At 33.9% G+C, this 23,885-nt stretch overlaps 1 protein-coding gene and 1 long non-coding RNA gene across 3 annotated transcripts in view; one reads left to right on the top strand and one right to left on the bottom strand.

Annotated features, from left to right (window-relative positions):
• The window catches only part of LOC112685132 (atrial natriuretic peptide receptor 1), a 66,040-nt gene that overhangs the window by 13,392 nt on the left and 28,763 nt on the right, over positions 1–23,885 (bottom strand). Inside the window, exons 1-9 of one of the 2 annotated variants that reach the window (XM_025556923.1) lie at positions 22,726–22,915; positions 21,653–21,818; positions 20,424–20,495; positions 16,974–17,130; positions 6,395–6,514; positions 5,189–5,298; positions 3,414–3,602; positions 2,941–3,076; positions 761–997 (exon numbers count right to left, since the gene is read on the bottom strand). In XM_025556923.1, the coding sequence (XP_025412708.1) occupies positions 761–997; positions 2,941–3,076; positions 3,414–3,602; positions 5,189–5,298; positions 6,395–6,514; positions 16,974–17,130; positions 20,424–20,495; positions 21,653–21,772 (1,141 nt within the window). In that variant the 5' untranslated portion in view covers positions 21,773–21,818; positions 22,726–22,915. Of the gene's footprint in view, positions 1–760; positions 998–2,940; positions 3,077–3,413; positions 3,603–5,188; positions 5,299–6,394; positions 6,515–16,973; positions 17,131–20,423; positions 20,496–21,652; positions 21,819–22,725; positions 22,916–23,885 lie in introns of those variants that run through there. The other variant, XM_025556917.1, reaches the window with a different exon arrangement.
• Positions 13,933–15,230, top strand: LOC112685178. The gene is made up of 3 exons (XR_003148768.1): positions 13,933–14,013; positions 14,626–14,931; positions 15,015–15,230. It is a non-coding gene; the product is annotated as an uncharacterized LOC112685178 (long non-coding RNA).

Consider the following 23,885-nt stretch of genomic DNA (forward strand, 5'->3'; position numbering starts at 1 on the left):
GTCCGACTCCAAGTTGATCCTTTAAATCTGTATTTACGATGTACTATGTACACGTAATTTATTCATTCTAAAGCTCATGAATATAATTAATATTATTTTTATATTAGTTTTAATGAAAATATTGAATCAATTACACTACGCGATGTTTAACGGAATGAAATCCTTGCAGGTTTGAGTGAACGTCGACAACTGGAATTAACAAATCATTCCTAGGCAGTGGGGATTTTTTTAATCTCAACTTGAAAGGTACTGATGTTACTAAATAATTATAAATAGATTAAATTAATAGAAAATTAGTACTTAGTGCGTAAAAATCGTCTACACATATACATATTTTAGTTATCTTTTTTATATTTTTCGTTTGGAGGGGAAGTGAATTCCGATATCCCTGGATCTTCTGTACATACACAATACTGCTACCATTAGATCATATATTCAAAAATATCTGCTACGGGTGCGCGAACAATAGTAGAAATACAAGAATTCACGTTTCGTCAGCATAACGAATTTTCGTTTTAAATAGTTTTTATTCCGAATTTACAAATCGTTATTGTTTACGCGTCTGAGTGCATCACTGCGCGGATCATCGAACCGTCCGACGGACAGGTTGGCGCCAAATGTCCAGCAGCAGTTGGATAGTAGAAATGTAGTCGTAGTAGTGGAAGTAGTAGTAGACAGTAATAGTAGTTGTGCTTAATGTAATCCGGGAAAAAAATCAATCGCCGAGTCATCAGAGGTCAGAGCGTCACTGTTATTATACCTTTCGAGTCGCACGCCGGGCTGTTGCCCATGAAACCGCAGGACGGCACGTCCTTGGGAGGTCCGTCCGATCCTCCGGGCCAATGGATGTGTTTGCCCACCACGGGGCTGTAGTTCCTTGCCTCGCCGTAATAACGGGCCACCACCTCGAACCGGCCGGTGATCGGGTCCAAGTCCAGTATCGCGTAGTCCGCATCCCTGTCGCCGTTCTCGTCAATCCTCACGCGACCCGTCACACCTGCAGGATGACGCACGCAATGACAATAAAAACAACATCGAACAGCGTCCGACAGCAATTACAATAATAACGATAATTGTAACGTTATTACGGCGATTCGTCGGCGGCGGTAATTTATTTCTCGTCGCTATTCACCGCACCGACATCGATCCCGCGCACATTGTAACGTTGTAATAAATAATCGAATACTCACTGTTATCGCATCGCGTCACCTGTTAGGGATCGTACCTATATCGCTTTTGTCGTCATATAACCATTGTAATACTATTGTAATTATACATCAGCGGTTGCCGAACTGTGCGAGCAATTAATGGGGGGAGGTATGAATTGCGTTTGTTTATTTCTTTCCGGACGAACAAAAATGTTTGAACATTTAAACAATCAAGAGTCGAACAGTAATGATTGTAACCAACGTTTTATTTTATTGAATTAATTAGTGGGAAGCGCAACGAATTTTATTTTATTTTTAAGGGGATCGAATTGAAAAAAATCTAGTAACTTTTTCCTCTCTTAACCGAATTTAATAGACTTTAAATCAAAATATGATAATACTGACACTTTATGCGATCATAAAGTATTGTGCGACGAAAATTATTCATTTAAGCTCGATCACAAATAATTTTGGAAGCGGTCGGGGGCGATTTCTCAAGGCTGTCGTCCCTCCCGAAAGCCGTGGAAACCGTCACCGCTGTTGACCGGGTACGGATCAGTGACTATGATGCGATTAAACCTTTCTATTACTGATTACAAAGCGATGAAATTATTATTATTATTATTATTCAATCCCTAGAGGACGTCGACCTAGTTCGAAAAGAACGCTTACGCCTATATACGATCAACGACTCGTATACGTATATGTCGCGCGTTGCGTAGGAAATGTCAACGAAACCGTTCGCAATTTTCCCGGTGGATAAAATATTATTCCGATTCGTCGCGCACACGAAACTCGGTCGAACGGAAGGTCATACGAATCTGCCCCCTTACTCCACACTTATCACTGTTGGGGTAAATAATATTATTTAATGCCACGCATTAAGGTGTACCGTCTACTTCATTCGCATCGGAATTAGTTTTATTGTTTTTAAGTTTTTCGATTTTTTTTCCATCGTAATAAGTTCGCGGTCGTATCGGGGGATAACATTGAAATGTACAAATAATCGAACATAACCACTGTAATTCTATCGTTGATAAACCAATTAAATTACCGTTCACTATCATAGGATCTACGGGGCTTAAATGTTTTACAAATACGAAAACTGTAAATCCGGTGAATCCAATACACATGTATAATAATTATATATTGCCTTCGTCTTTCACGCGCAGTGAAACGTAGTATAAACTATACATTTTTGGTCGCATTTGGTACGGTTGATGTATTGAAGCGATGAGGATTTTAAAAGCAGTGTCATTAATAGTATGAAACCTATTACTATTGAGAATCGTTCGGACTAACTCTTTATACTTTTACATCCCTAACTTTAATAAATTTATTTTTTTTAAATTAAAATTTTTAAATATTTTATTCTCTGTTTCAATCGGAAATCTATATAACATAAATAGCTTAACGGTCTTACCCAAGTTATCTGATTATTTTTTTGTTAAAAGGACAACACACTAAGGATTTTCGTAGTGAAATAGTGCTTTCGCATTTCAAATGGTACGAGCTATTCGATAATGATAGATAGATAATGTTTTTTTTTGTATTAGCAAAGTGATAACATTTACGATGTTTTGTTAAAAGCAATTTTTAAAAATTGAAGTATTTACGAGAATTTTTTGTAAAATTATATTTAATAATAGTTTTATTTTTGTGATACGATGAATCAACCCCCAAACGATCGGTCGGATCGAACAGCTTGGCCGTCGATCGTCAATGTTCGGAGGATCGAGTGACGACGGGTACGGTGAGACGTACGTTAGGGGGTCATCGATATCCGTCTTACCGCTGAACGTTCTGTTCCACATCAGACTGGTGATGGCCTTGCCGTCCCTGATGTCCCGTTTTTGTGTCAACGTCTCGTTCAGAGCCATGCCGAGCAAGTGCACGCCGTCGTAAAACGCTCCGACGAAGAAGTTCACCTATGACCAACAAGACAATTTATGCACCATCGCGCGCGTTCTCTCCGACAGCCGCTGTCGTCAACTTCATGCACCGTCAACGGCCGTAACATGTTGCGGCGCCCGGACCCTTGCAGGGATCCAGAAAAGCGTTGTGGTGACGTCGCGCGTGTAACGGTCGCACGTTTACAATGAATGGGGTTCCGAGATCATAATACGGATTATGCGCGTTTCAGGAAATTTAAGAGAAAAAAAACAAATATATCGATACACCGACGAAAACGAGTTCAAGGGTCCGTCGACCTCATCGTAATCCCTAACTCCTGCGCTAACAGCGCACGTTTTCCGCGACGTTTACCTCTTCGCTCTCGGACAGCGTGTAGTTGTAGGTCTCCAGCGCCTTTTGCTTGACCAGTTTGGAAAAATTGTGAAACTGCGTGCTGGTGGGCTTCAGCAGCGACACCCGTAACAGCGCTTGGTACGCTTTTCTCGCCGCGCCGTCTTCCCCGTCGCCCACCGACCATCCGTGTTCCCCCCAATAAGTGCCCTGGAAAATCCGTGCCCGAACGTTAAGAAACATAAATCGAGAACACTGCTTAATGATGTGCAGTAGACGCCGCTTATAGGACTCGCGCGGATACAAGGTTCAGCCGCTTGTATGACTCGAAATCAGGGCCTGGGACGGTCCAAATGTATTAAAAAAAAAAAAAAATCAATCATAAGACTCAAATTTCGTAAGAAAAATTGTAGAAAATAAACTTATGTGTTGGTCATTGCCTATGTATTACTGGTTTGTAAACCGTGTACGTATAACAAAATGCATCGCATTTTAAATCGATCGCATTGACGATTCAACAATCGTCGCAATCGACGGTAAAATCTTATATGTATTCGACGTAAATAATACGTATTATGGTATGTATTATTTAATACGCTATATGTAGTAATAGAACAGCGAAATATAGTTAATAATTAATTCGAATTTTAGCTGGATTTTTCCGTTTCATTAGATGCATTCGGTTATAAGACTTACTTTGTGTTGGTTCCAAAGTGAGTCTTATAAGCGGCGTCCACTATATTATTTTTAATAAGCGTGCATAGGAAGCGCGTGTAAAGGTATTAAGGTATGCGTGGCTGAATTGTATAATACTTTCGGAAAGGTTTTTTTATTTTTTTTATTTCATGACATCACAGTTGCTGAAAACGATTTGCTTGGACTTAATGTGCGTTATAATCTACAAAATATGGCGTGAGTATAAAAAAATTTCTCACTGGGGTGGCCCAATGAAGATTTTTTTGAAATTTTTTTTGTCTTCAAAAAGTAGGTATTATCTAATTATCTTAAATTTCAAAATAAATATTAGTATGATGTTTTTTGCAGAGTTCTCATACGAATTGACATGTCACACCATTGATTCTGAAGATCCGGCCGTGAAAAATTATCAGCAAGCTTAAAAATGATGTTACACATCTGTTCATAAGAAAAATTTGCAAGAAATTTCATAATAGTATTTATTTTTACATTTTAAGATAATTTTCTAAACATAATTAGAAAAGACATAGGCTTCGAAAATGGATAGAAAGAAAGAGTACGCTTGTGTTAGTTTACGCAACAGTTTTAGAAATACTCTGAATAATTTTTTGTCCCCCGGGTACCTGAAAAGTATTTATATATTTCAATATATTCTATAGTATTTTCATAGTGTTTAAAATTATTAGAGAACATTTTGTAAAATTTAATTTATTAATGATGAAACGACGTCGGCATAGTATGGTGGCATACGACGTAAACTTAATTTTACGAAATTTACATGATAACACTATTTATTTTAGGTATAAAATAATAAGGTACTTCAAATTTACAATTATACTACTGTCTTAAACATTCAAAAATACTATACAGTGCTTATCGGCTCTACGATGTCACGCGATTATTGATCAAATGTCATCTCGTTAAATAATCGATTTTTTTATCTTTTGAATTTTACCAAAAGGTTTTTCATTACAACGACTATAATAAATAATATATATTAAATAACGAGACTTAATATTAAGAAATAAATAAAATAAAATTCAGTTTTATGATGTCTTTAAGTGTACAAACGTTTATACTTGCAAATCAGAACTCTTTACCTGTACTAGTTCCACGTCCAAAAATGCCCATTCCCCTTTGGTCATTCCGAGCCGGTGTGCCGCCAACATGCACTTCCGCACTAACGTTCCCCTCACGCACAATATCACAACTGTAAACCAAAAAACGTTCGAATGTGCTTTTATAAATACTTTATATCTACAACCAGAGCCATCGTCAGGGGGAGAGGATAACGGGACCATTTTGCAATAGGTCCCAGCCAACGAAAATTTAAAGGGGTCCCCTTAAAATCCAAATTGATAACAATTACTCGGCGTTATCTATTAGAGAAAATCTATATTATTTTTAAAATATTTTTCTTTACGAAATATTGATAAATTTAATTAAATAGAATTAACTTAAATTTATATTAAAACGCTATTATACAAGCTGCATTTTCAGTTATACTGATTTCTAAATATTTATGATTATAATTTATTATGACAATTGCTGGAGTTTGAAGAATGACATAATTGTATCCAGATTTACGTAGAAATTCGTTATCGTATCTACCGACACGACAATCATCCAAAGTTCTTATATTCTATAGCTGTTTATAAATGATCCAAGAATACATTTAATTAAAATTAAATGTGGTACTGATAATGTCATCTTAATGGCATCGTCGAAAAGTTGTTAAAATTGTTATTTATTGTATTTAAATGCATTTGATTGACCTTGATTGGTTGGGGTTCCGGAAACTATATTTACCAACATTTTGCAAACTTAGTAAGTATTTTATTATCATACTCGTATATTATTGTAACGATTGAAGGGCCCCCCGGACTAATTTGCCCCAGGCCCTAAGAATCCTTAGGACGGTTTTGTTTACAATTATGACTTGAAAGTTATAAGCTAAAATATAGAAGGATTCAAACGGAGTTCCGCGTTAGTTCGAAGTTCGTCTTTTAGCATAACGAATTCGATCTTTTCTTCCGTACATTACAACAGCGAGCGTTTTAGCAGACAAACTTAATAATATTGTTATACTCTATAACAGCGGTCCCCAATCCATGGTCCATACGAGCACAGATCGGATCATAATTACTGGATGTGCAAGACGTCTAACGATGATTTGCCGGCGAAATGACACCGTTAATAATACAAAGCAACATTAATATGATAATATGATAATATAACATTAATACAAAGCAGTTCGACGGCAAAAGCTCTTATCTTCAAATATTAATTAATATTGTTGTATTTACCTCGGGCATACATGCTAGCGTCTTTTAAATATATTTCGCACGGGTCTTCATCATTGCCGTCCAATTCTCGTATGAAACTCAGAACCCCAGCTTTTCGAAGTCCCGATTCCAAGTTCTTACCTGTAACAACGGAAACGTTTTACGAATACAAATAATGAAAAGCTCGTTTTGATTGAAGTGCATTTTCCACTAAACGTTTTCATTAACGACCGAAACGCGTAGTTCTCATTAGAATTTCTTCGACGCACATTTTTGTACACAGGCGCGCTAAACAACGACAATCAATTTGTCATGAAAATGGATTTCTAATTGAACGGTACGAGCACATCAATTTTATTCAGCTGGTTTATAAATTAAATTGTTTTTGCGTATTTAAAAACGTGACGACAAGAAGTCGGAAAATATTTTGTGTTCAATTACTCTTTTCAACAATTGTGTAGGTGCGATGATTTAACGATAATATTTACCAGGATGTGATAGTACTTCGCACCTTTGTAAATTAGAATTGATCGTGTTCACGCAGCAAGAGTACAAGCCACGTATTACGATAAGAATGTTGAAAATTTAATGCTACAAATATTGTGTATATTGTACACACGAGAATAAAAAAAAATAATCATAAGAACGTGTACGAATAATTATGCTATAAATAAATAGGTAATTACTGTTTTTTTTTTTTTTGTTAATAAAAACAAGAAAAATATACCAAACGCATAGACGTTGCAGTTTTCTATACGAACTTTTTGGCGCAGATATTTAATATATACGTAATTCTCTATAACTATATTCGTGTTAGTTTTTCAATTATTGTTGCGTAGCGCAGAACAACAACGCATTGCTTTTAAAAAAATATAATTACCCAAGGGTCGTCATGAATTGGTTAACAAATAAATTATACAAGTTGATAAAAAAAAAAAAAAAATTAATTTAATCTCGTGTAAGCTTGTATAAATTAACTAAAAAATTAAACAAATCGTGTTCAAGTTCCCGGTGGTATAAGGGTTATGAATTTCGAATTGAAGTAGTGAAAAGTTATGCATTATTTAAATTATTAAGTTTCATATGCATCTTGAGGTATATATTTTGGAAATTGATTTTAAGACTCACGATTTCCATTATTGTTTTAAAAATTGATGTAATATTTTGAGGACGTATAACATAACTATTTTAGAAATTTGGGATCGAATTAAAGTCGCGCTCTGCAGAGCCCACAGCAATAAGATTGTTACTGATGTATCAGAAGAACGTCAGTATTTAGCTTCGGGGCGGTTAAAAAAAAACATTTTGTTTTTTATCGATAACGTATAAATCTCACACGTCGATTCATCGTCATTGTAAATATATAGCGGGTCCCATGATGATTTGATAAATGCAATAAATTTTGTTCTGTTTATTATTTTAAATTTTTTTTTTTTAGAATTCAAATTTAAAAATTTAAAACTTTATTCTACAGTTTCGTTAATCAGTTTTCTATGATTTTTTTAAATTTTGTGAAAAAGTTAACAATATTATTGTGTATCACCTAATTATTATAACATATATTATTGTATAATGGTTGATCGAAATTTAATTTATTTCAAGATTTATATTATCATTTGTAGCTACTATTTCACTATCATTAATTGAAAATGTATATTTATCATTATAACCTAAAGTAATTAGCATAAGTACGTCATGTATGAATAATCAATATAAACAGTTAACCTTAAAAATTTTAATTTGTTAGTTCAAAATTGAAATAAATTAAGAGTTTCTACAGGTGTGATTTTTCTATTTTTAGTTAATTAGTATTTATAATATAAGTTGAATCACTCGGATCACAATATTGTTACGTTGTACATTTTTTTGTTACACTTGTCGTTTATTCATGTGTGAAATCGCAGAGCTGCAGAGAAAACCTTTTTATGCAATTTATAAATGTGACATTCAAATATTGTACAGTACAATTTGAAGATAATTGTTCATCCAACTTGATAAATAATGTTTACAGTTTGTCATACTGGAAATCAAATTTGTATTTTTTTTTTTAATCATTTATTGAAAAAATATAAAATATAAGAAATGACAACTTGTTGAAAAAAATCGACAAATTGCCTATAACTAATGGACTGTCATATTTATAAACAGCAGGAAACAAATCATTATAGCATTTTCATTAAATGACATAAAGTAATAATTCTAGATACCAACACAATATTTAATAGTATGTACTATGAAAAGTTTCCTGAAAGGAATGTATTGGTTATAATATGGTATACGTTTTTCATTCTTTTTTTCGAGTCTCGTCTATGTACACGATTTTTACCCGAAAGATTGCTCCGATCATCACAATAACAAGATATTTCTGTTTAGAAAAATTGAATGATTGTTTTCATCGTACTTAAAATAATAATAATCATAGAGACTTGAAATTTTCACCGAATGCTTATATCATCGTTCATTACAAACAATATAATTTTATTTATATTTATTTTTGGAGCAATTTATAAAAAATTTAAATTTTTATATTTTCTTAGTTTTTGAAATATCTTGAAAATGTAATACAAACCTACATTGTTATAGTCGAAAATATATAACATTATCAATTTTCTATACTTGAGGCTTGACAATTTCATACAAGATTTTTCATACGATTTTCTTCTTAGTTATTGAAAAGTCAATTTATACGCGTAACAAAATGAAATTTCAATAAATTTCCATGAAATTATATTATTTAGTTATTTATTTAAAGACATTTCATAGTTTTGAATAATTTCAATGTAGTTTATGCTGAAATTATCGATTTTTTTCAGATTTATTTTTTTTGTGAATTTTGTCAAAGTTTAAACTTTAAAAGTTCAATCTACCTTATTAAGAAATTTGGTTCTTTTACTGTATCAACTTTCTTTATAAATATCAACTATTTCACCCGACCTTTTTCATTCGGAATCGTTTTTTCGAGAGCAATGTTATATTGGTTTCAAGTTTAAAAGACCAATACAGCAATACCATTCATCCATCCCTGTATCTCACCCGACCTAGGAATCCGCTCTTTTTTATTTTGAACGCCATGCGTTGTCTGTATTTATAAGTCAAATTCATATTATTATCATAATTATTCATATGATAATTTATCGGTCGGACGATGAATTTAACCGTTCTACATCGAACGTATTTTATTATAAATAATAAACTCAACCTAACCTAACCGCATTATATAATATACTCATGCGATTTACGACAGTTAATTTCTGTTAGTAAATATTATAAATTATATCTTTTACAGATGCAAACTCTGCAAATTCCGAGAACGTTTCGGCCGCACGTGTGCTCTTTAAAGCGGAACGCTTAGTTGCATTCCACCAATGTTAGAGTCTTTTGTACATACGCCTTATTTGCTCGTCGAAACATATCATCGCGCGCAAGGCGCATTTTTTCGACGTCAAACAGTTATTAAATAATAATAATTTATTTCACGTTCGTCTTTGAAGATGAAGAGGACCCAATGTCTCGGAGTTATTTTTATCTCGCCGTACACCTACAAAGGGACGTATTTATTGTAATGTACTTTGCGGTTTGTTGCGAACGAAATTTCATTTGTTTGGCGCTTTTATGGGAGACCGAAGCATACTCGCTTGTATACGTATGAGTGATACGTTATTTATTGGACGCATTGATGGTGAGTGGGTGTTAGTTGAAAACGAACGTCTCCTAGACGATGTTCACCGTGCTACTGCTCGGTGACAAAAAGACGAAAATGATGAAACCACAAAATATAAATGTAAAAACATAATAAAAACACGCGCTGCTTTTCAAGGTATAGTAACAATGTCCGTCGCCCGTAAGACCACGTGTGAAATTCATATAGATATCCGACCGGACGTCCGAATCGGTGTAAGACGATCGGTTGAAAATGTAATGGTAATCACAATGTTCGGTATTGAAGACTCATTGGCGCAGAACAGATGGATTACCGAATGAAAAAAACTGCGTGTACACGAGATGAATGGAAAAACGGATCAGTTATATCCACGACCGGAATATCGCGGTGATGGTTAAAACCAATTTTCTAATAAAAATCAGTAAAACATTTTACCCGATAATCTTGAGGTAAAATGGAAATTTAGTCTTTGATAAAGTAATAATTGACATCTAGCGAGTTTGAAAATGAAATCCTGATAATTATGTTTTTAAATATTTAACAATTTCAGAGTATTTATTTTAACGAGTATATTTATAAATCAGATCCAATGGTTAGATTTTTCTAAACCGTGCTTGTTCCAGATGTAATTGGCTACCACCAAATTGATGGCCAAATTTTATTTATGGAAACATGAATTGCTTTTTCGAAATCAGCAAACAGTTTTAGGATTAAAACATAAATTAAATTGTTGACATTCTGAAATGATTAATTTGAAAAGAAGCCTTACACAGGATTGAAGATTTGTCTTAAAGTAAACAAAATACTAAAGATATGTAATTAATATTTTTCATTCCGTGTATAGTAATCAGTTGAGTAAATTGTTTTGGGCAGCTTTTTAAAATCTCGTCAATATATATTCACACGTAATTACAAATTTTAAATTAACAGCACATGAAAATATTATTATACCTGTATTTTTAGTTTTGTCATTGATCGATATAGATAATTCATTTTTATTTGTCTTCAGATTGAAATTAATAAAAGCTGTATGTAATTCTGTTATGTCTTATGGTAATTAATACATTATCGATGTTCTAGCATTATATATATTTTTTCAAATTAATTTTATGTCATAGGTATTCAATGCATATGTGTAATTCTATCTGAGAACTTAATGAATAATTTTTGAAGGGCTCTCAACTTTGGATCATTAACTATTCGCTTTTTTGTCTATTGCTAATATTTTGATTATTTATTAATGATTCGTTTCTGTTTTTCATCGTTATGACTTATAAATTTCTTAACTATAGTATTAAATTACTTTAATCTTAAAAATTACAGTTATTTTTGCAACAAGTCCAACGCTGTTTATAAATGTTTATGGAAACGAAATGTGTGCTCATCGATTAAAAATATACTTTTATTTCATTTCCTTCACATAACTTCATCCATTATGCTCGTTGTACCTCGTAAACTAGAGTGTATAATTTAATGAAAAACATGTCCGGCCTAAGTAATATTATTATGTTATCTGACGAAAGTCATAAACATGATTTGAACGATATCACGTAGTCATCTATAATAATATTGGTAGAAATAAAATCTAAAATTCCAGGCCTATATAATATTTTATTATATTATCTGAAGAAAGTCATAAAAACTATATAGTAGTTTCCATACATATCCAAATGGAGCGGATTTTGATGCGTGGTGCGGAATAAGTGTGACAATAACATATTTTTTTAATGATGCGCTGTATAATTTCCTCTGTGTCTGAACGGGCTTGGTTGATTTGATATTTTATTCAAAATAATCTCCTCAAACTCAATTAGCATATTTTTATTTTCCCAACGACGGCTGACTCAATAAGAATATTTCCCGTTATTAACTGGGAATTGATTAGTATATTAAATTTTTCCCGTTTGAGTATTGGTATACAACGAAAAAAAATGCCTTAAAAACGAAAAAAACCAAGAAAAGGCTAAATAAAAATCAATTCCACAGATTCGTATATTGTTGAAACATATTTAATTACCGGAACAGAAGTATCATCAATGGTTCGTTAAAAAATATTCAAAAATTAACATCCGGGTGCCAGTAATAATTGTATAGGTACCGAAAAAAAGCTCATCTACAGTACACCTTTTTAACAATCTCGAGAAAAACGTGTTGACATAAATTATGATAGTAATCGTCATCATTTGATCATTTGTTTCAACACGTTTTTCTGATTTATGTACAATTATACACAAATAATCTAATGCGAAGTTGATAATGAAAAAAAAAAAAAAACGATTATAAAATTACGCTGTTTATAATGCGGTGAAAATGTATTGTTATTATTATTACCGTTATACATTTGATACAAAAATGAAAAAGGAGATTCGACAAATGTCAAAGACGATGACAGAGCAAATAAATCGAAATATATTCGGACGGTTTCGGAAATAGGAAATAAAACTCACAGCAGTAAACACGCATCACACCGCAGGCTATATAATACTAATAAAAATAACAATATAATAATATTTTCAATTCGAAAATATTAACCACTGCGTGGTACTTGTTTAGTTTTCAACGTGAAACCTTTGGAACTCAACCAAAACAAACACACTCTATCCAATCAAAAATATATGAAATATAAAAATATGCAATCAAAAAACACGTATTTGAAGTTATACAATAAAAATACGTACATAAACTGCGTACACGTTTTTTCACGTGTAAAAAACAAAACAAGCAAAACTATTTTGCAGTATTACATTACGAATTATATTTTATCCGTTTTTAGTGCGTATAAGTACGTCACAGTCATAAATGGGTCTTATAGTTTAATACACTTCACGTATAACTTCTTGATAATAATATTTAATCGCCGGATTAATAATATTTTTTTTTTTTTTTTATAGATAGAGATATTTTTATTATTGTTATAATAGTCATTACAGTTCGGTAATACAAATAAATAATACATTCATAACGTCTCCTCAAAATCCTATGGATATGCTTGAGGAGAGAGTACTTAAATAATGGAAACAAAAATTAGATGATTACAGTATTTTTATGTTTATTTATAAGAAATTTATACAATTATTAATAATTAAGAGAAAAAATAAAAAAATGTTAATGCAAAGATTAAATAATAATATTAAACGCTAGCCAACAACTACGGAGGTGATAAGTGTAGAAAAAATTACAATAACAAAATATTATTAATATATTTTATAAATATTTTTAATTTTTTTAAATTATACGGAATAATATTGTATTTAATACATAATTGAATACATTTATATTTACAGTTTTTTTGCCAGAAAATAGTATTTATATTGGATAAGATCATATTAAAACGAGTATTATATTTATGGCGAGGATTTTAATTTCTAATTTAAAATTATATAATGTTAAGCAAATGATTGTAGGGTACAATGGTCCAACATTTGAAATCCCTAATTATTTATATAAGTCAATTGTGGGAAATAAATTTATGTAGTGAGTTCAGAGTTATTTCAAGGTTTCAAAAGTAGTATAGTATCGATGGTATGTATATTTGTTTATTATATGCGCTTTATGCATGGGGGTACTTGTTTTAAGTGTGATATATATTTATTATTTATATATATATTTAAATTTAAATTAATTATTAATTTTTTTTTTTTTTTAAGAGCTTCCAGTAAGAAAAGTGTAATATTTACGTTCACCAATAATACCTAAGTTATAAGTTCATTGCGTGACCGTTTTAATAAATAATACCTAGTTGGAAGCTCTCAGCATCATAAAAAACTGGTGTATTCTTTTTGATGATGATGATGACGTGTGTACACAATGTGACATTGTTATGCCGATGAAAACGAATAAAACCATGAATAAAATCATAAGACATTTGTCAAGTGTTTTTCCTCCATCGGATACGTTACGGTTGTGGGTATATTTATATTATATATTTGGGCCCATCATCGAACGCGCAACGGTAAATCGTCGACAAAAAGAAGCAAAGGTCGGTATACATATTTTACATATATCTACATTTAGTTATTATGATTCAAATGATTGATTGGTACGATTGTATTGCTCTCAAAAAACACGAGATTACGTATTCGTTTGGTATATAAAGCATTTAAACGATAACGAAACTTTTAATTAAAAAATAATTGTTATCTAACGACGGTTTGTGAGAAAAATCGATTTCATTGTAGTATTTCCAACTTTAATCGTCAATAAAAAGAAATAATTGCAAGTCGAGACGAATCTTTCGACTGTCCACAAATATCTATAACAGTTCAGTCTGGTATTGCAATCGCAAATTGTAAAAAGCCAATTGTATACTTAATCAAATTAAATATAAACGCGTTCGGTGGACTTTGTTCAAGTTTTTTAAACTTTGGCTTATCCTATTGAAAAAAAATGTCGAGAATGTTGAATGATTATACGTATTATCATCTCTAACCTAACCGTTCTCATTTTTTTGTTACGATTTCCTATCCAACGCCAGATAAGATTATCGAACGCAAGTTGTATTTTTAAAGGAGTCAAATCGTACCAGAAAGTTGAAGGTCGTTTTCGGTAAGAACCTAAAAAATTAATGTCGTATAAATATTTCATCCAACAGCTGCAGTTACAACGTTTCGATGAACCATCCGGTGTCGATTACATCGCGATACCATGATGCCGTGTGTATTGCGTTCCGCCGAGCGACAACAGTCATTACACAGCAGTGTGCCGTTCGATTACTCCACAAAAAGTAAAGACGGAAAAAGATTAATGAATATTACTCGTGTTTTGAATCGTGAGCAGTGCATTTTATTATTCTACACGTTACACAGATGGTGCTGCATCAAATGCAACTGAACCGATCGGTTACCAATAAAACGGTGTTGACATCTTCCTGTGAAATAGTATAGTCCATTAATAAACGGTTAGTGTACACGTGCGCTGCTTCTGTAATGGTAGTAATAATAATAATGATAATAATAATAATAATAATACACTGTTATTTAGGACGGCCGAGAGCTTTCGGAACAGTTCTCGCTAAACTAGAACGCCGCATCGAAGTGCTACCGGGTGTACGACGATACGAAATTAGCACATTGCTATTGCGTGTTGTATGTACACATAAATCGAACAGACTACCGAATGATATTTCATTTCATCCTGTATCAGTATGATATTTAAACTTTATAGTGGCAAACAGTGTGCGCTAAACAACAGCCGACAGTTCACTGGCTCCGAGCGCAAGAGTTGTTGTGTTGATCTCATTTATTTCTATGTACAATAATTGTAAAAGTTATCGTATTCGAAAAACTATATCTGGGGCGATGGTCAGTGTATAGTAATACATTTTTATATATAGTTTTAAAATAAATATCTTATCAATAATAATTGCACGCTAGCATTTATTTTATAAAAATATAATATTAAAAGTAAAATCTTATTAAAATATTAAAAATATAATAAAATCGATCGGTCACGATCATACAGATATGATACGGGTTTGACGTGTTTCGAACCTTAAACCTACGTGTCGAATAAAATTGGCTTGTTCAAATCTTCTGCTTTTTTGCCAACAGAGATTAACGCGATAATGCCGTTGCAGCAACGCGTTACACCGCAACGGTGATTGATAATTAATAATCTTTAAACACCTGCAGCTGTTCAAACGACGGGAACATGCGCTAAGCGCTAGGGGTTTATTGATCTGCCACGGTAGTCCGAGAGAATACGTCTAGGGGGTAGAGATATAGGGGCGGTGGTGGACGAAAGTCTGAGACCATCTGAGAGGCATGACTGACCGTCCGAAACCCGTCGGATTAAGATGTATCCCTTTAAGAGGTGGTAGTCGGATCGCGGCAGCGATACGGTAAATCCGAGCCCAGACCTTCTATATGACGGATTATCGAATGCGCATCTTGAAGCCTCCTCGTAATGTATTCACGAACTGGAAGATAATGATTATCGTACACAGTACGATCGTGTCATCGCTGGTTGTGATCGGACTGCCGCGGATTGTGCGATAAAAAGGACGTTAACCGTGACATCGAAATCCGTCGGCGGCGAAGCAGGATGATCGAAAGGGACTCGTCGGCTAAATCAGTTCTTCCCGAGCATGTGGCAATTGGCTGGGTCGGATTATGATTTTAATATTTGGGGGGGGGGACATTACTTTTGGTGAGATTGTTTTACTCAAAACAATTTTTTCATTCAGATTTAGTGATACGCAATCAAATGTTAATTAAAATAATTATAATACTTCGTAGTGTAGTCTCAGTTAGTTGATAAACAGTACTTTATATTTGTAAGCTGACGATTATTGAGAACACATTGTGCCTCAGGTCTATAACTCCACCCCTCGGTCCAGCTGTGGTGACTGGTAACACGCTGCAATCGTTCCTATGACGTTCGCGCACTGCTATGCGCGCAGTTCTCTCGCAGGGAACGAGGATTTCCGCCAAAAGTGTCACATATGACCGTTGTACGGCTAACAATCGTTGTCAATTACGAACAGCGACCGTGTACACATTATACAGTTACCGCAGACAATGCATATTTGTTTCGGATTTCTACCGCGTTTTCGACCGGTTGGCCTTCGCAAAAACCCACTACAATGAGCCACACGAAATAATGTTCGACGCTAAAACGGACTGTGGCCGTGACAATTGCTCCGTAAGAGTTCAAAAGTCATCGATGACAATCACAAGCAGGGTTACAATTGTTATCGTAGGATTGTATTTTGAGTATACGTTTTAAAATATTGTTACAATGTTATTTATTGCAGTGCACGTTTCATCAGTTTTCTTAAATACATAAACGAAACAATAAGCCATCAAAACGTAGTTTCTATATTTTAACGGTGCAAACGTCTTTTACGTTATAATGTTTATAATGCGCAAGCGGAACAAAATTTCGCTAAAAGTTATAATAATAATAATAATAATGATAATTAAAAATGTAATCACTCACCGACGGTTAGGGAGAATAAGTCTGATCGGTCTTGTATCAAAGCCACGTGACGCCATTTAAACTTTTTGAAAATGCTTAAAAATACAAGTTTTAATCTACACTGACAATATGACATTTTCGTTAACGTCGGATACTCGGATTTGTCCTTAAAAATCCCCTGTAACAGCGTTAACATAAAAAATGAGAGAAAATATAATTTCGGAGTACCTATAAGTAAAATAATAATAGTAATAATATTAATAATATAAATTCGGTGAAACACTGTTGTGGAAACGTTTGTGAAAAAACTATTCTGCCGCCGAAAATCAATAGCAAACGGCGAGTTTTCATTATCCGAATAAATCATCCGTTGCCGGGCGGTACACTATGTCAAAGTTCATTTTCGGAGAAATTTTTTTATTTGAGCAATTTAAAAATCTCTTCCCCGAAATGAACATAATATTTCCATAATTTCATCCAGACTCTAAATCGTTACACACTATCTCGTTTCCGTATCCGAATAACCGAATGATGAAACTAATTGCACTCGTCCTCAACCCCCGCCTTCCCGCTGTAGGGATTATTTCTAAAATTTATAATTTAACTTATTTTCCTTATTTATGACGCTTCCGAATACCAGTGTACATTCTTAGCTCACGTTTTCTCGGAAGGTTTAAATTTTTACTTTTTTTTTTTTTCCAAACATTCATGCCACGTGCAGCTGAAAACAAATGGGTAGTAGTCGTGTTGTAATAATTGAAATAAATGCAAAAAACCTAAAAGTTCTATAAAGCCATATCGTTAGAAATGTTCGTTAGTCTTGAATAAAAATCATTCGAGCAAACGTACGGTCTGCGTACCGGCCAATATACTCGTAATACATCGTAAAAATACTGTTCGCATGGCAACGACATGACGGATAAAATATTCAACAGTTTTATCGTAGCGTTTATCGAGAAAGCATTTCAATCTATGTACGTATGTAACCCGTGGGCATGAATGTACCCGTATGAATGATTTCGATGGAATTCCGGAAATGCTCGTAAAATGCAGAAAGTTTTAAAAACTACATCATCGTTGTAGGTTAAAGCCGACAACAATCAACCGATGCTGCACAATAATGGCGTTGAGAAATCGTCTGAATATTGCATCTTCGTTTAAACGGATGTACAAATGACCGAAATTGATAATTGTTGCACAGACAATATATGTGAAATGATATCCGTTCATTTGTTTAGCTCTGGAACGTTTACCAGCACTTTGTTGAAATGTGCATTGGAGTTTGAATAATAAACGATTGGTGGTTCCCAGGAATCGATTAATTCACTTTTGTCTTCGATTGAAACGTTCGCGCAACCATTATATTCGGCAATAATAATGTTCGCGGCACCGCAGGAGGTGCGTATGAAGTGAGATTGAATCTTTAAACCGTGTACACGATGACGATATGTTTGAATATAAGATTCGTGATCATTGAACAATGCAAAAATGTGTTTCGAGAAATTGTCCTAACGAACACATGATAAAAGCGTGTTAGGTATGAGTTAAGGAAAAAAAATCACCAAATTTTTTTCGCGGTTAATCACGGCCGTTATTGAAAATCGAAAAAAGTTTGATTTATTTCGCTCGCGCGTGTTCTAACAGAAATGTGCTGTAATCTGGACTTTTGCATTACGTAAAACATGCGATCGACCTACGCGTGTGTACTGTACAAAATACGATTACGCGCGTTCTATTATCGCGACCCTTCGGTGCGTTTCGCGATGAAGTTCGCGGATCTTGTGTTTTTCGGTCGTAATTTTTTTTCCCCGTCCTAGACACACCCCGTGCGTTGGCGTACGATTGTTTGAAATAAAACGCATTTGAAGCCAACAATATACTACGGATAGAACTACGAAATAAATAGAAATAAACAAGTAGATCGAATAGGCAGTCGAAGAAAAAAGTTCAGTGCTGATAAAACATGCGGTAGGTAATAAGTAGGGGAAACCTACTCCACGTGGTGTGTGTCACCGTAGGGTCAACCTTTTTTTTTTTTTTATCATTTATCAAGTAAATACCCAATCTGTAATTATTATTCATAACAGGCGAATGTGATGGTATAGCATGGCTCGAGTGACTTGGGTTAAGGAACCACCCGTTGGAGGCACTTAAGGACAGCATGTGATAAGCGTTTTAACGGTTAATCTTTTCAAACGCAGGCACACTCCGGTACACTTCATTGTTCGTCACAGTTACGCTGGAGATTCGCACCCGTATTTCTATTATTAGTGTTGATTTTATTTCTACTATTTTTGTTTCTTTTTCTTTTTTTTTTTTTTGCCATTAATAAATTCAAACATTCCTATTTTCGTTTTCGCTGTTACATGCCATCAGAACTGTTCTCTCTCTCTGTCCGTTGATTCCTCCGAATCCGTTTTGTTTTATCATTTATTCATATCCGCAGCGTTCGGTTCAGGGTTCATGAATATTAAACAGAGTGCTAGAACGTTGTGCGGATACTGCACCTGTGTTATGGTGTTCAGTCACACGCGACGTTTTAGCGACAACGCGTGCATACATTACTGTCGGATGTTGTGTTGTACCGTAGTACCTACGCGTAACGCGCAACAACCGTCGACGCACGGGGCTACAACTTTACGGAATAATATTGAATTGTTAACAACTATTATACGAAATATGCATACGATCACTTTTCCTGCGCGTGTCGGTTACGGGTGGCGCGGGCCTCCCGATAGAACGCAAACAAAATAATAACGCACGTCCTAACGGTCCTGGACGATATTTCTACCGCGCACATCCTGTGCGCCGTGCACACCAGCGTGTCTGGGGTCTCTGAAAGTCGGGGGATGCGGATAGAAATCACGGACCTGTTACGCGAGAAACGTCGACGTTCTGTACGTGAACCGTTACAGCCACCTAGATTTGAGTATAAACCCACAGGCATTCGCGTTTCGCAAATGTCCGTCGGAGAAAATTTTTCTTTTTCGAACACAACGCGACGTCGGTACCCGCAAACGTTTGAAACCGAATCAAATCATCAGCTTGTGACGGTAACGAGTGTAAGAGAAACACAAGTGTTCCTGCGTTTTCGTGCACTACTGTCCCCGTGATTCTAACAGTTAACACGATTTAAGAGCTTAGACAGATTTGTCAACGGACTTGGAGCATTACTACATTATAAGAGAACGCTTTGAGCACCCATTGATCCAGCGCCGCTGCAGGTGACAGACGAGTGCAAACCATCGTTTTCCGTGTTAAAAATATACCCGTGTTGTTTGTGTACACATAAAATTTAAAATTTTTTAGCCTTCGGATACGGCAAAACCTTTTAGACTATTGTTTTGACCGATGTCGACTGTTTTTTCTAAGACGTGATTTTGATCCGACCAAAGAAAAAAAATAAATTACATTTTTCACGTGACGCACGGTACACTGTTTTAAAGGTTAGAAAAAAAATATTTTACTTACCGAATCATTTTTCCATTTCGGCAATTTCCCGAGTATACCCGACATCACAGAAACTTGTCCCTCTGCTGGTGGCTGAAAACGAATCACATCAGCTGTACAAGTATACGTGATTTGTCGTTGTTTTCTAATGTGGGGGTGGGTTTCTCTCCACGAATATTTAGGGCAGCACAAAATATCGGAAAGCGCATGGTCGAAACGTAAGCGATTGTAGTCAGGGCCGGTGAAAACTATGGGTGACCTGGGCGATTTATCTAATTTATCTTTTAATACGCTTTAACAATCTACAGAAAATAATAATGTAATACTTGTGCCTTCTACTTCGATACTACATGGATACCGCTGGTTTTGATGTAAAAGTAATGCATGGAAATATACTGCGTACCATCACGTTTGAGTGTGTACATAAAATATAATATAAATATTCGTAATAATTATTTTTATAAGATATTTACCAATTTATAAAATTTATAAAATTATTATTATTATTAATTTTTTTTTTATTATTTATTTGTTTAATTTATAATTTATTTTATAAATTCATACAACTAAACTAGACGATTACGTAAAAACTGCGGTGATAAAATCGTTCGGACCTTACGGCGAAAATACCGCAGAGTGGCGTAAATCAAAAAGACATAGTTGCCTGACACACGCATACGATTTATTGTTTTCTACGAGCTCGTACGATCTGCTGTGTAATGTCAAATGTGTAAACTAACAAGTTATAGTCAACAGTTGATTATTATTCATATTTTTTGTTTAGTTAATTTGTACATAATATTTTGGTTTCTTATTAGTCATTTACAATGAATTCCGTTCTCTGGTTGTCTTAGTAAATAAATAGTTAGTGAAACACAGTATTACTATGTTATAGGCAGTGGCGGCGTGAAATAATATATTCCCAAAAAAAACATTCAAAAAGTAAAAAAAAAAAACGCCGAGCTCAAAATTAAAACTGTTATATTCTTGCAACGAAAAAAAAAACCTGTCTAAAAAATGTACTGATATAATACTAAGTTATAACACTAAATACATACTAATTTTATTTAAATTCACTAAAAAACTTTATTTTACTACTACTCAAACCAAGTGGGTTGGAGGGTGGGGGGGTTAAGGACGCTAATGCATGGTTTCGCCCAAGGCGCCAATACTTCTAGCGCCGGCCCTGATAGCAGTGTAGATCATATTATGCGATACAATAAATATATTATGCGATCGCGCCTACTTACTTGGTCTCCCATTCCGGTTATGATTGGTAAATTCCAAAACGCGGCTAATCTAGCGACGGGCTCCAATGCAAAAGCGCACGCTGGTCCGATGAACGCCATGACTTTATCAGAAAAGTACATTTTTGCAGCCAATCCTGGTGCATGAGCACCTGAGCAAGATGGATAGCTAGAAAATCACGTTATTGAAAACACATTAGGTTACTCGTTTAATTTAACTGTGAATAGGATATCGATTGTTGAATCTCGACTGTCCTGACTATGTTTTATTATAGATTAACACGTGTGTTCATGCATCAAATGTTTTAACATAATATAATATATTATTACAATATACGCTATGGTAGACATAATTTTTCTTTCTGTTCCCATTGACATTTATTTCGTAAAAATATTAAAAACCTGGCACTTGAAAGTATTGAAGTTGATTACGAAAAGAGATTATTAAGAAAAGTATAAGAAAAACTATTGAATTTAAAATCGAATAAATTTATACAACTTAAAGAATTATATAAGTAGAAATTAAATCAAAAGAAAATAATAAAAACAACACCGAGAAAATTTAAAGTGGATAAAATTTAAGTTGAAAAGGAAACATTATATTAGGATGCAATGCTCGAGAAAGAAAAAAATGGATATTTGAAATTTAAAATAATACGAGTATTAGTCTTAAAATAAAAATATAAAAATATATCGTTAAAGTAAATACATTTTATTAAACTATTGTAATTTAACTGCGAAAATTATTCATACAATATATGTTATTTAATTTTAGGAGTAATCAATCACATATTCGACAACGTATTACTTAGCGCTGTTACAAATGGCGAGATGTTCGTGTATATCAAATTTGACGTTTGACTAAAATCATTTTATTCCCTGTCACTGGTTTTTATGATTCATTTAAATATAATTGGATTTTCATTTTCCATTATTAAAGTAATGCAGTTTAACATACGTAAGTAAACAATAATTATATTTTTCAATCTGTTTTACCGTTTATTCTCGTTGATATACGTATAAATAAAAACATATTTTTTTTTAAACGGGCGCGGGTCGTTTCACTCAAATCTAACCTTTTACGTTTTGCCGCACGAATATCTTGTCGGTTTAAAATCAAGTTGGCTATAGATATAATGAAATATCACGGTACCGAAGATGTATTACACGTTGGATATTACTATGCTATTTGAGTTTTATTTTCATTCGGCCTGACCACTGAGAACATTGCAATAATTTATCTGCAACATTTATTTCATGTCCGATTTTTAATGACACAGTCTTGTAGAACACTGAAATCCATTGACGACAGTTAATGCTTAACGAACATACTCTGACAGTTTACACAGCACATGACAAAGTGCTTGAGATAATATGCGATGTTATTACAGTCATTAACATTATATTGCCCACTTGCTGCCCGTGTGTTGGTCGTGTGTTTTCAGTGACGTGTTAAGAACTCGTGTAATCATTTGTGCACAGTTGTAACTGAATTTGAATTTGAATTTTTTCATTACTCAGCAATGATGACCATGTTCACAAAAAGTAAGCTAGATAGAAAAACGAGAATGTTTTTTTCTTTCTATCATTTTTAGTACAATTTTGCTCCAAAAAACGCGAGCACGGAAGAAATTCGTCAGCGAAGTGTGAAACGACAGAAACGTACGTGTTTCGCTACACTGAGCACTTACTAACCAGTAAAGTTCAAAATGAGATTTACGTTTTAAATTTTGACATCAACCGTCAAATGAAGAGCGTTTTTTTGTAATCGAAAAGCTTTTGGGAATCTGAACACATAGCAAAAAAAGAAAAGAAATATTTGGAGAGAAATGCTTTCAGAAAATACAAAAATTACCTCTGGTTTAAATTTTATTGATTTAAGTGTCATGAGAAAAGTTGTCCATCTAAATCTTATGCCAACTTAGTTTAAGATTGACAAAAAATTCGATAAGTCGAATGGGTATCTAGGAAAAAATGGTAAAGGCCGGATCTGGGCGATACAGGTTTAAACTGTAAGATTATTTTTTAATCCATACTCATAACTTGATGAAATATATGTATTTAGCGGTGAAGAGCAAACATATTTTGTCTATTGAGTATAAGTTTATTTTGACGATGGTTTACTTTTTTTCTTTATTGATTTAAAACAAAGTATCTATGTTGTATTACAATAATTTATAAAAACCACACACAGACAGTGGCGTATTTACGGGGAGGGTTCCCGGGTCTCGACCCC

This window comes from Sipha flava, unplaced genomic scaffold (assembly GCF_003268045.1).
Source record: "Sipha flava isolate LNK unplaced genomic scaffold, YSA_version1 106_pilon_pilon, whole genome shotgun sequence".
In the NCBI taxonomy this organism is placed as follows: domain Eukaryota; kingdom Metazoa; phylum Arthropoda; class Insecta; order Hemiptera; family Aphididae; genus Sipha; species Sipha flava.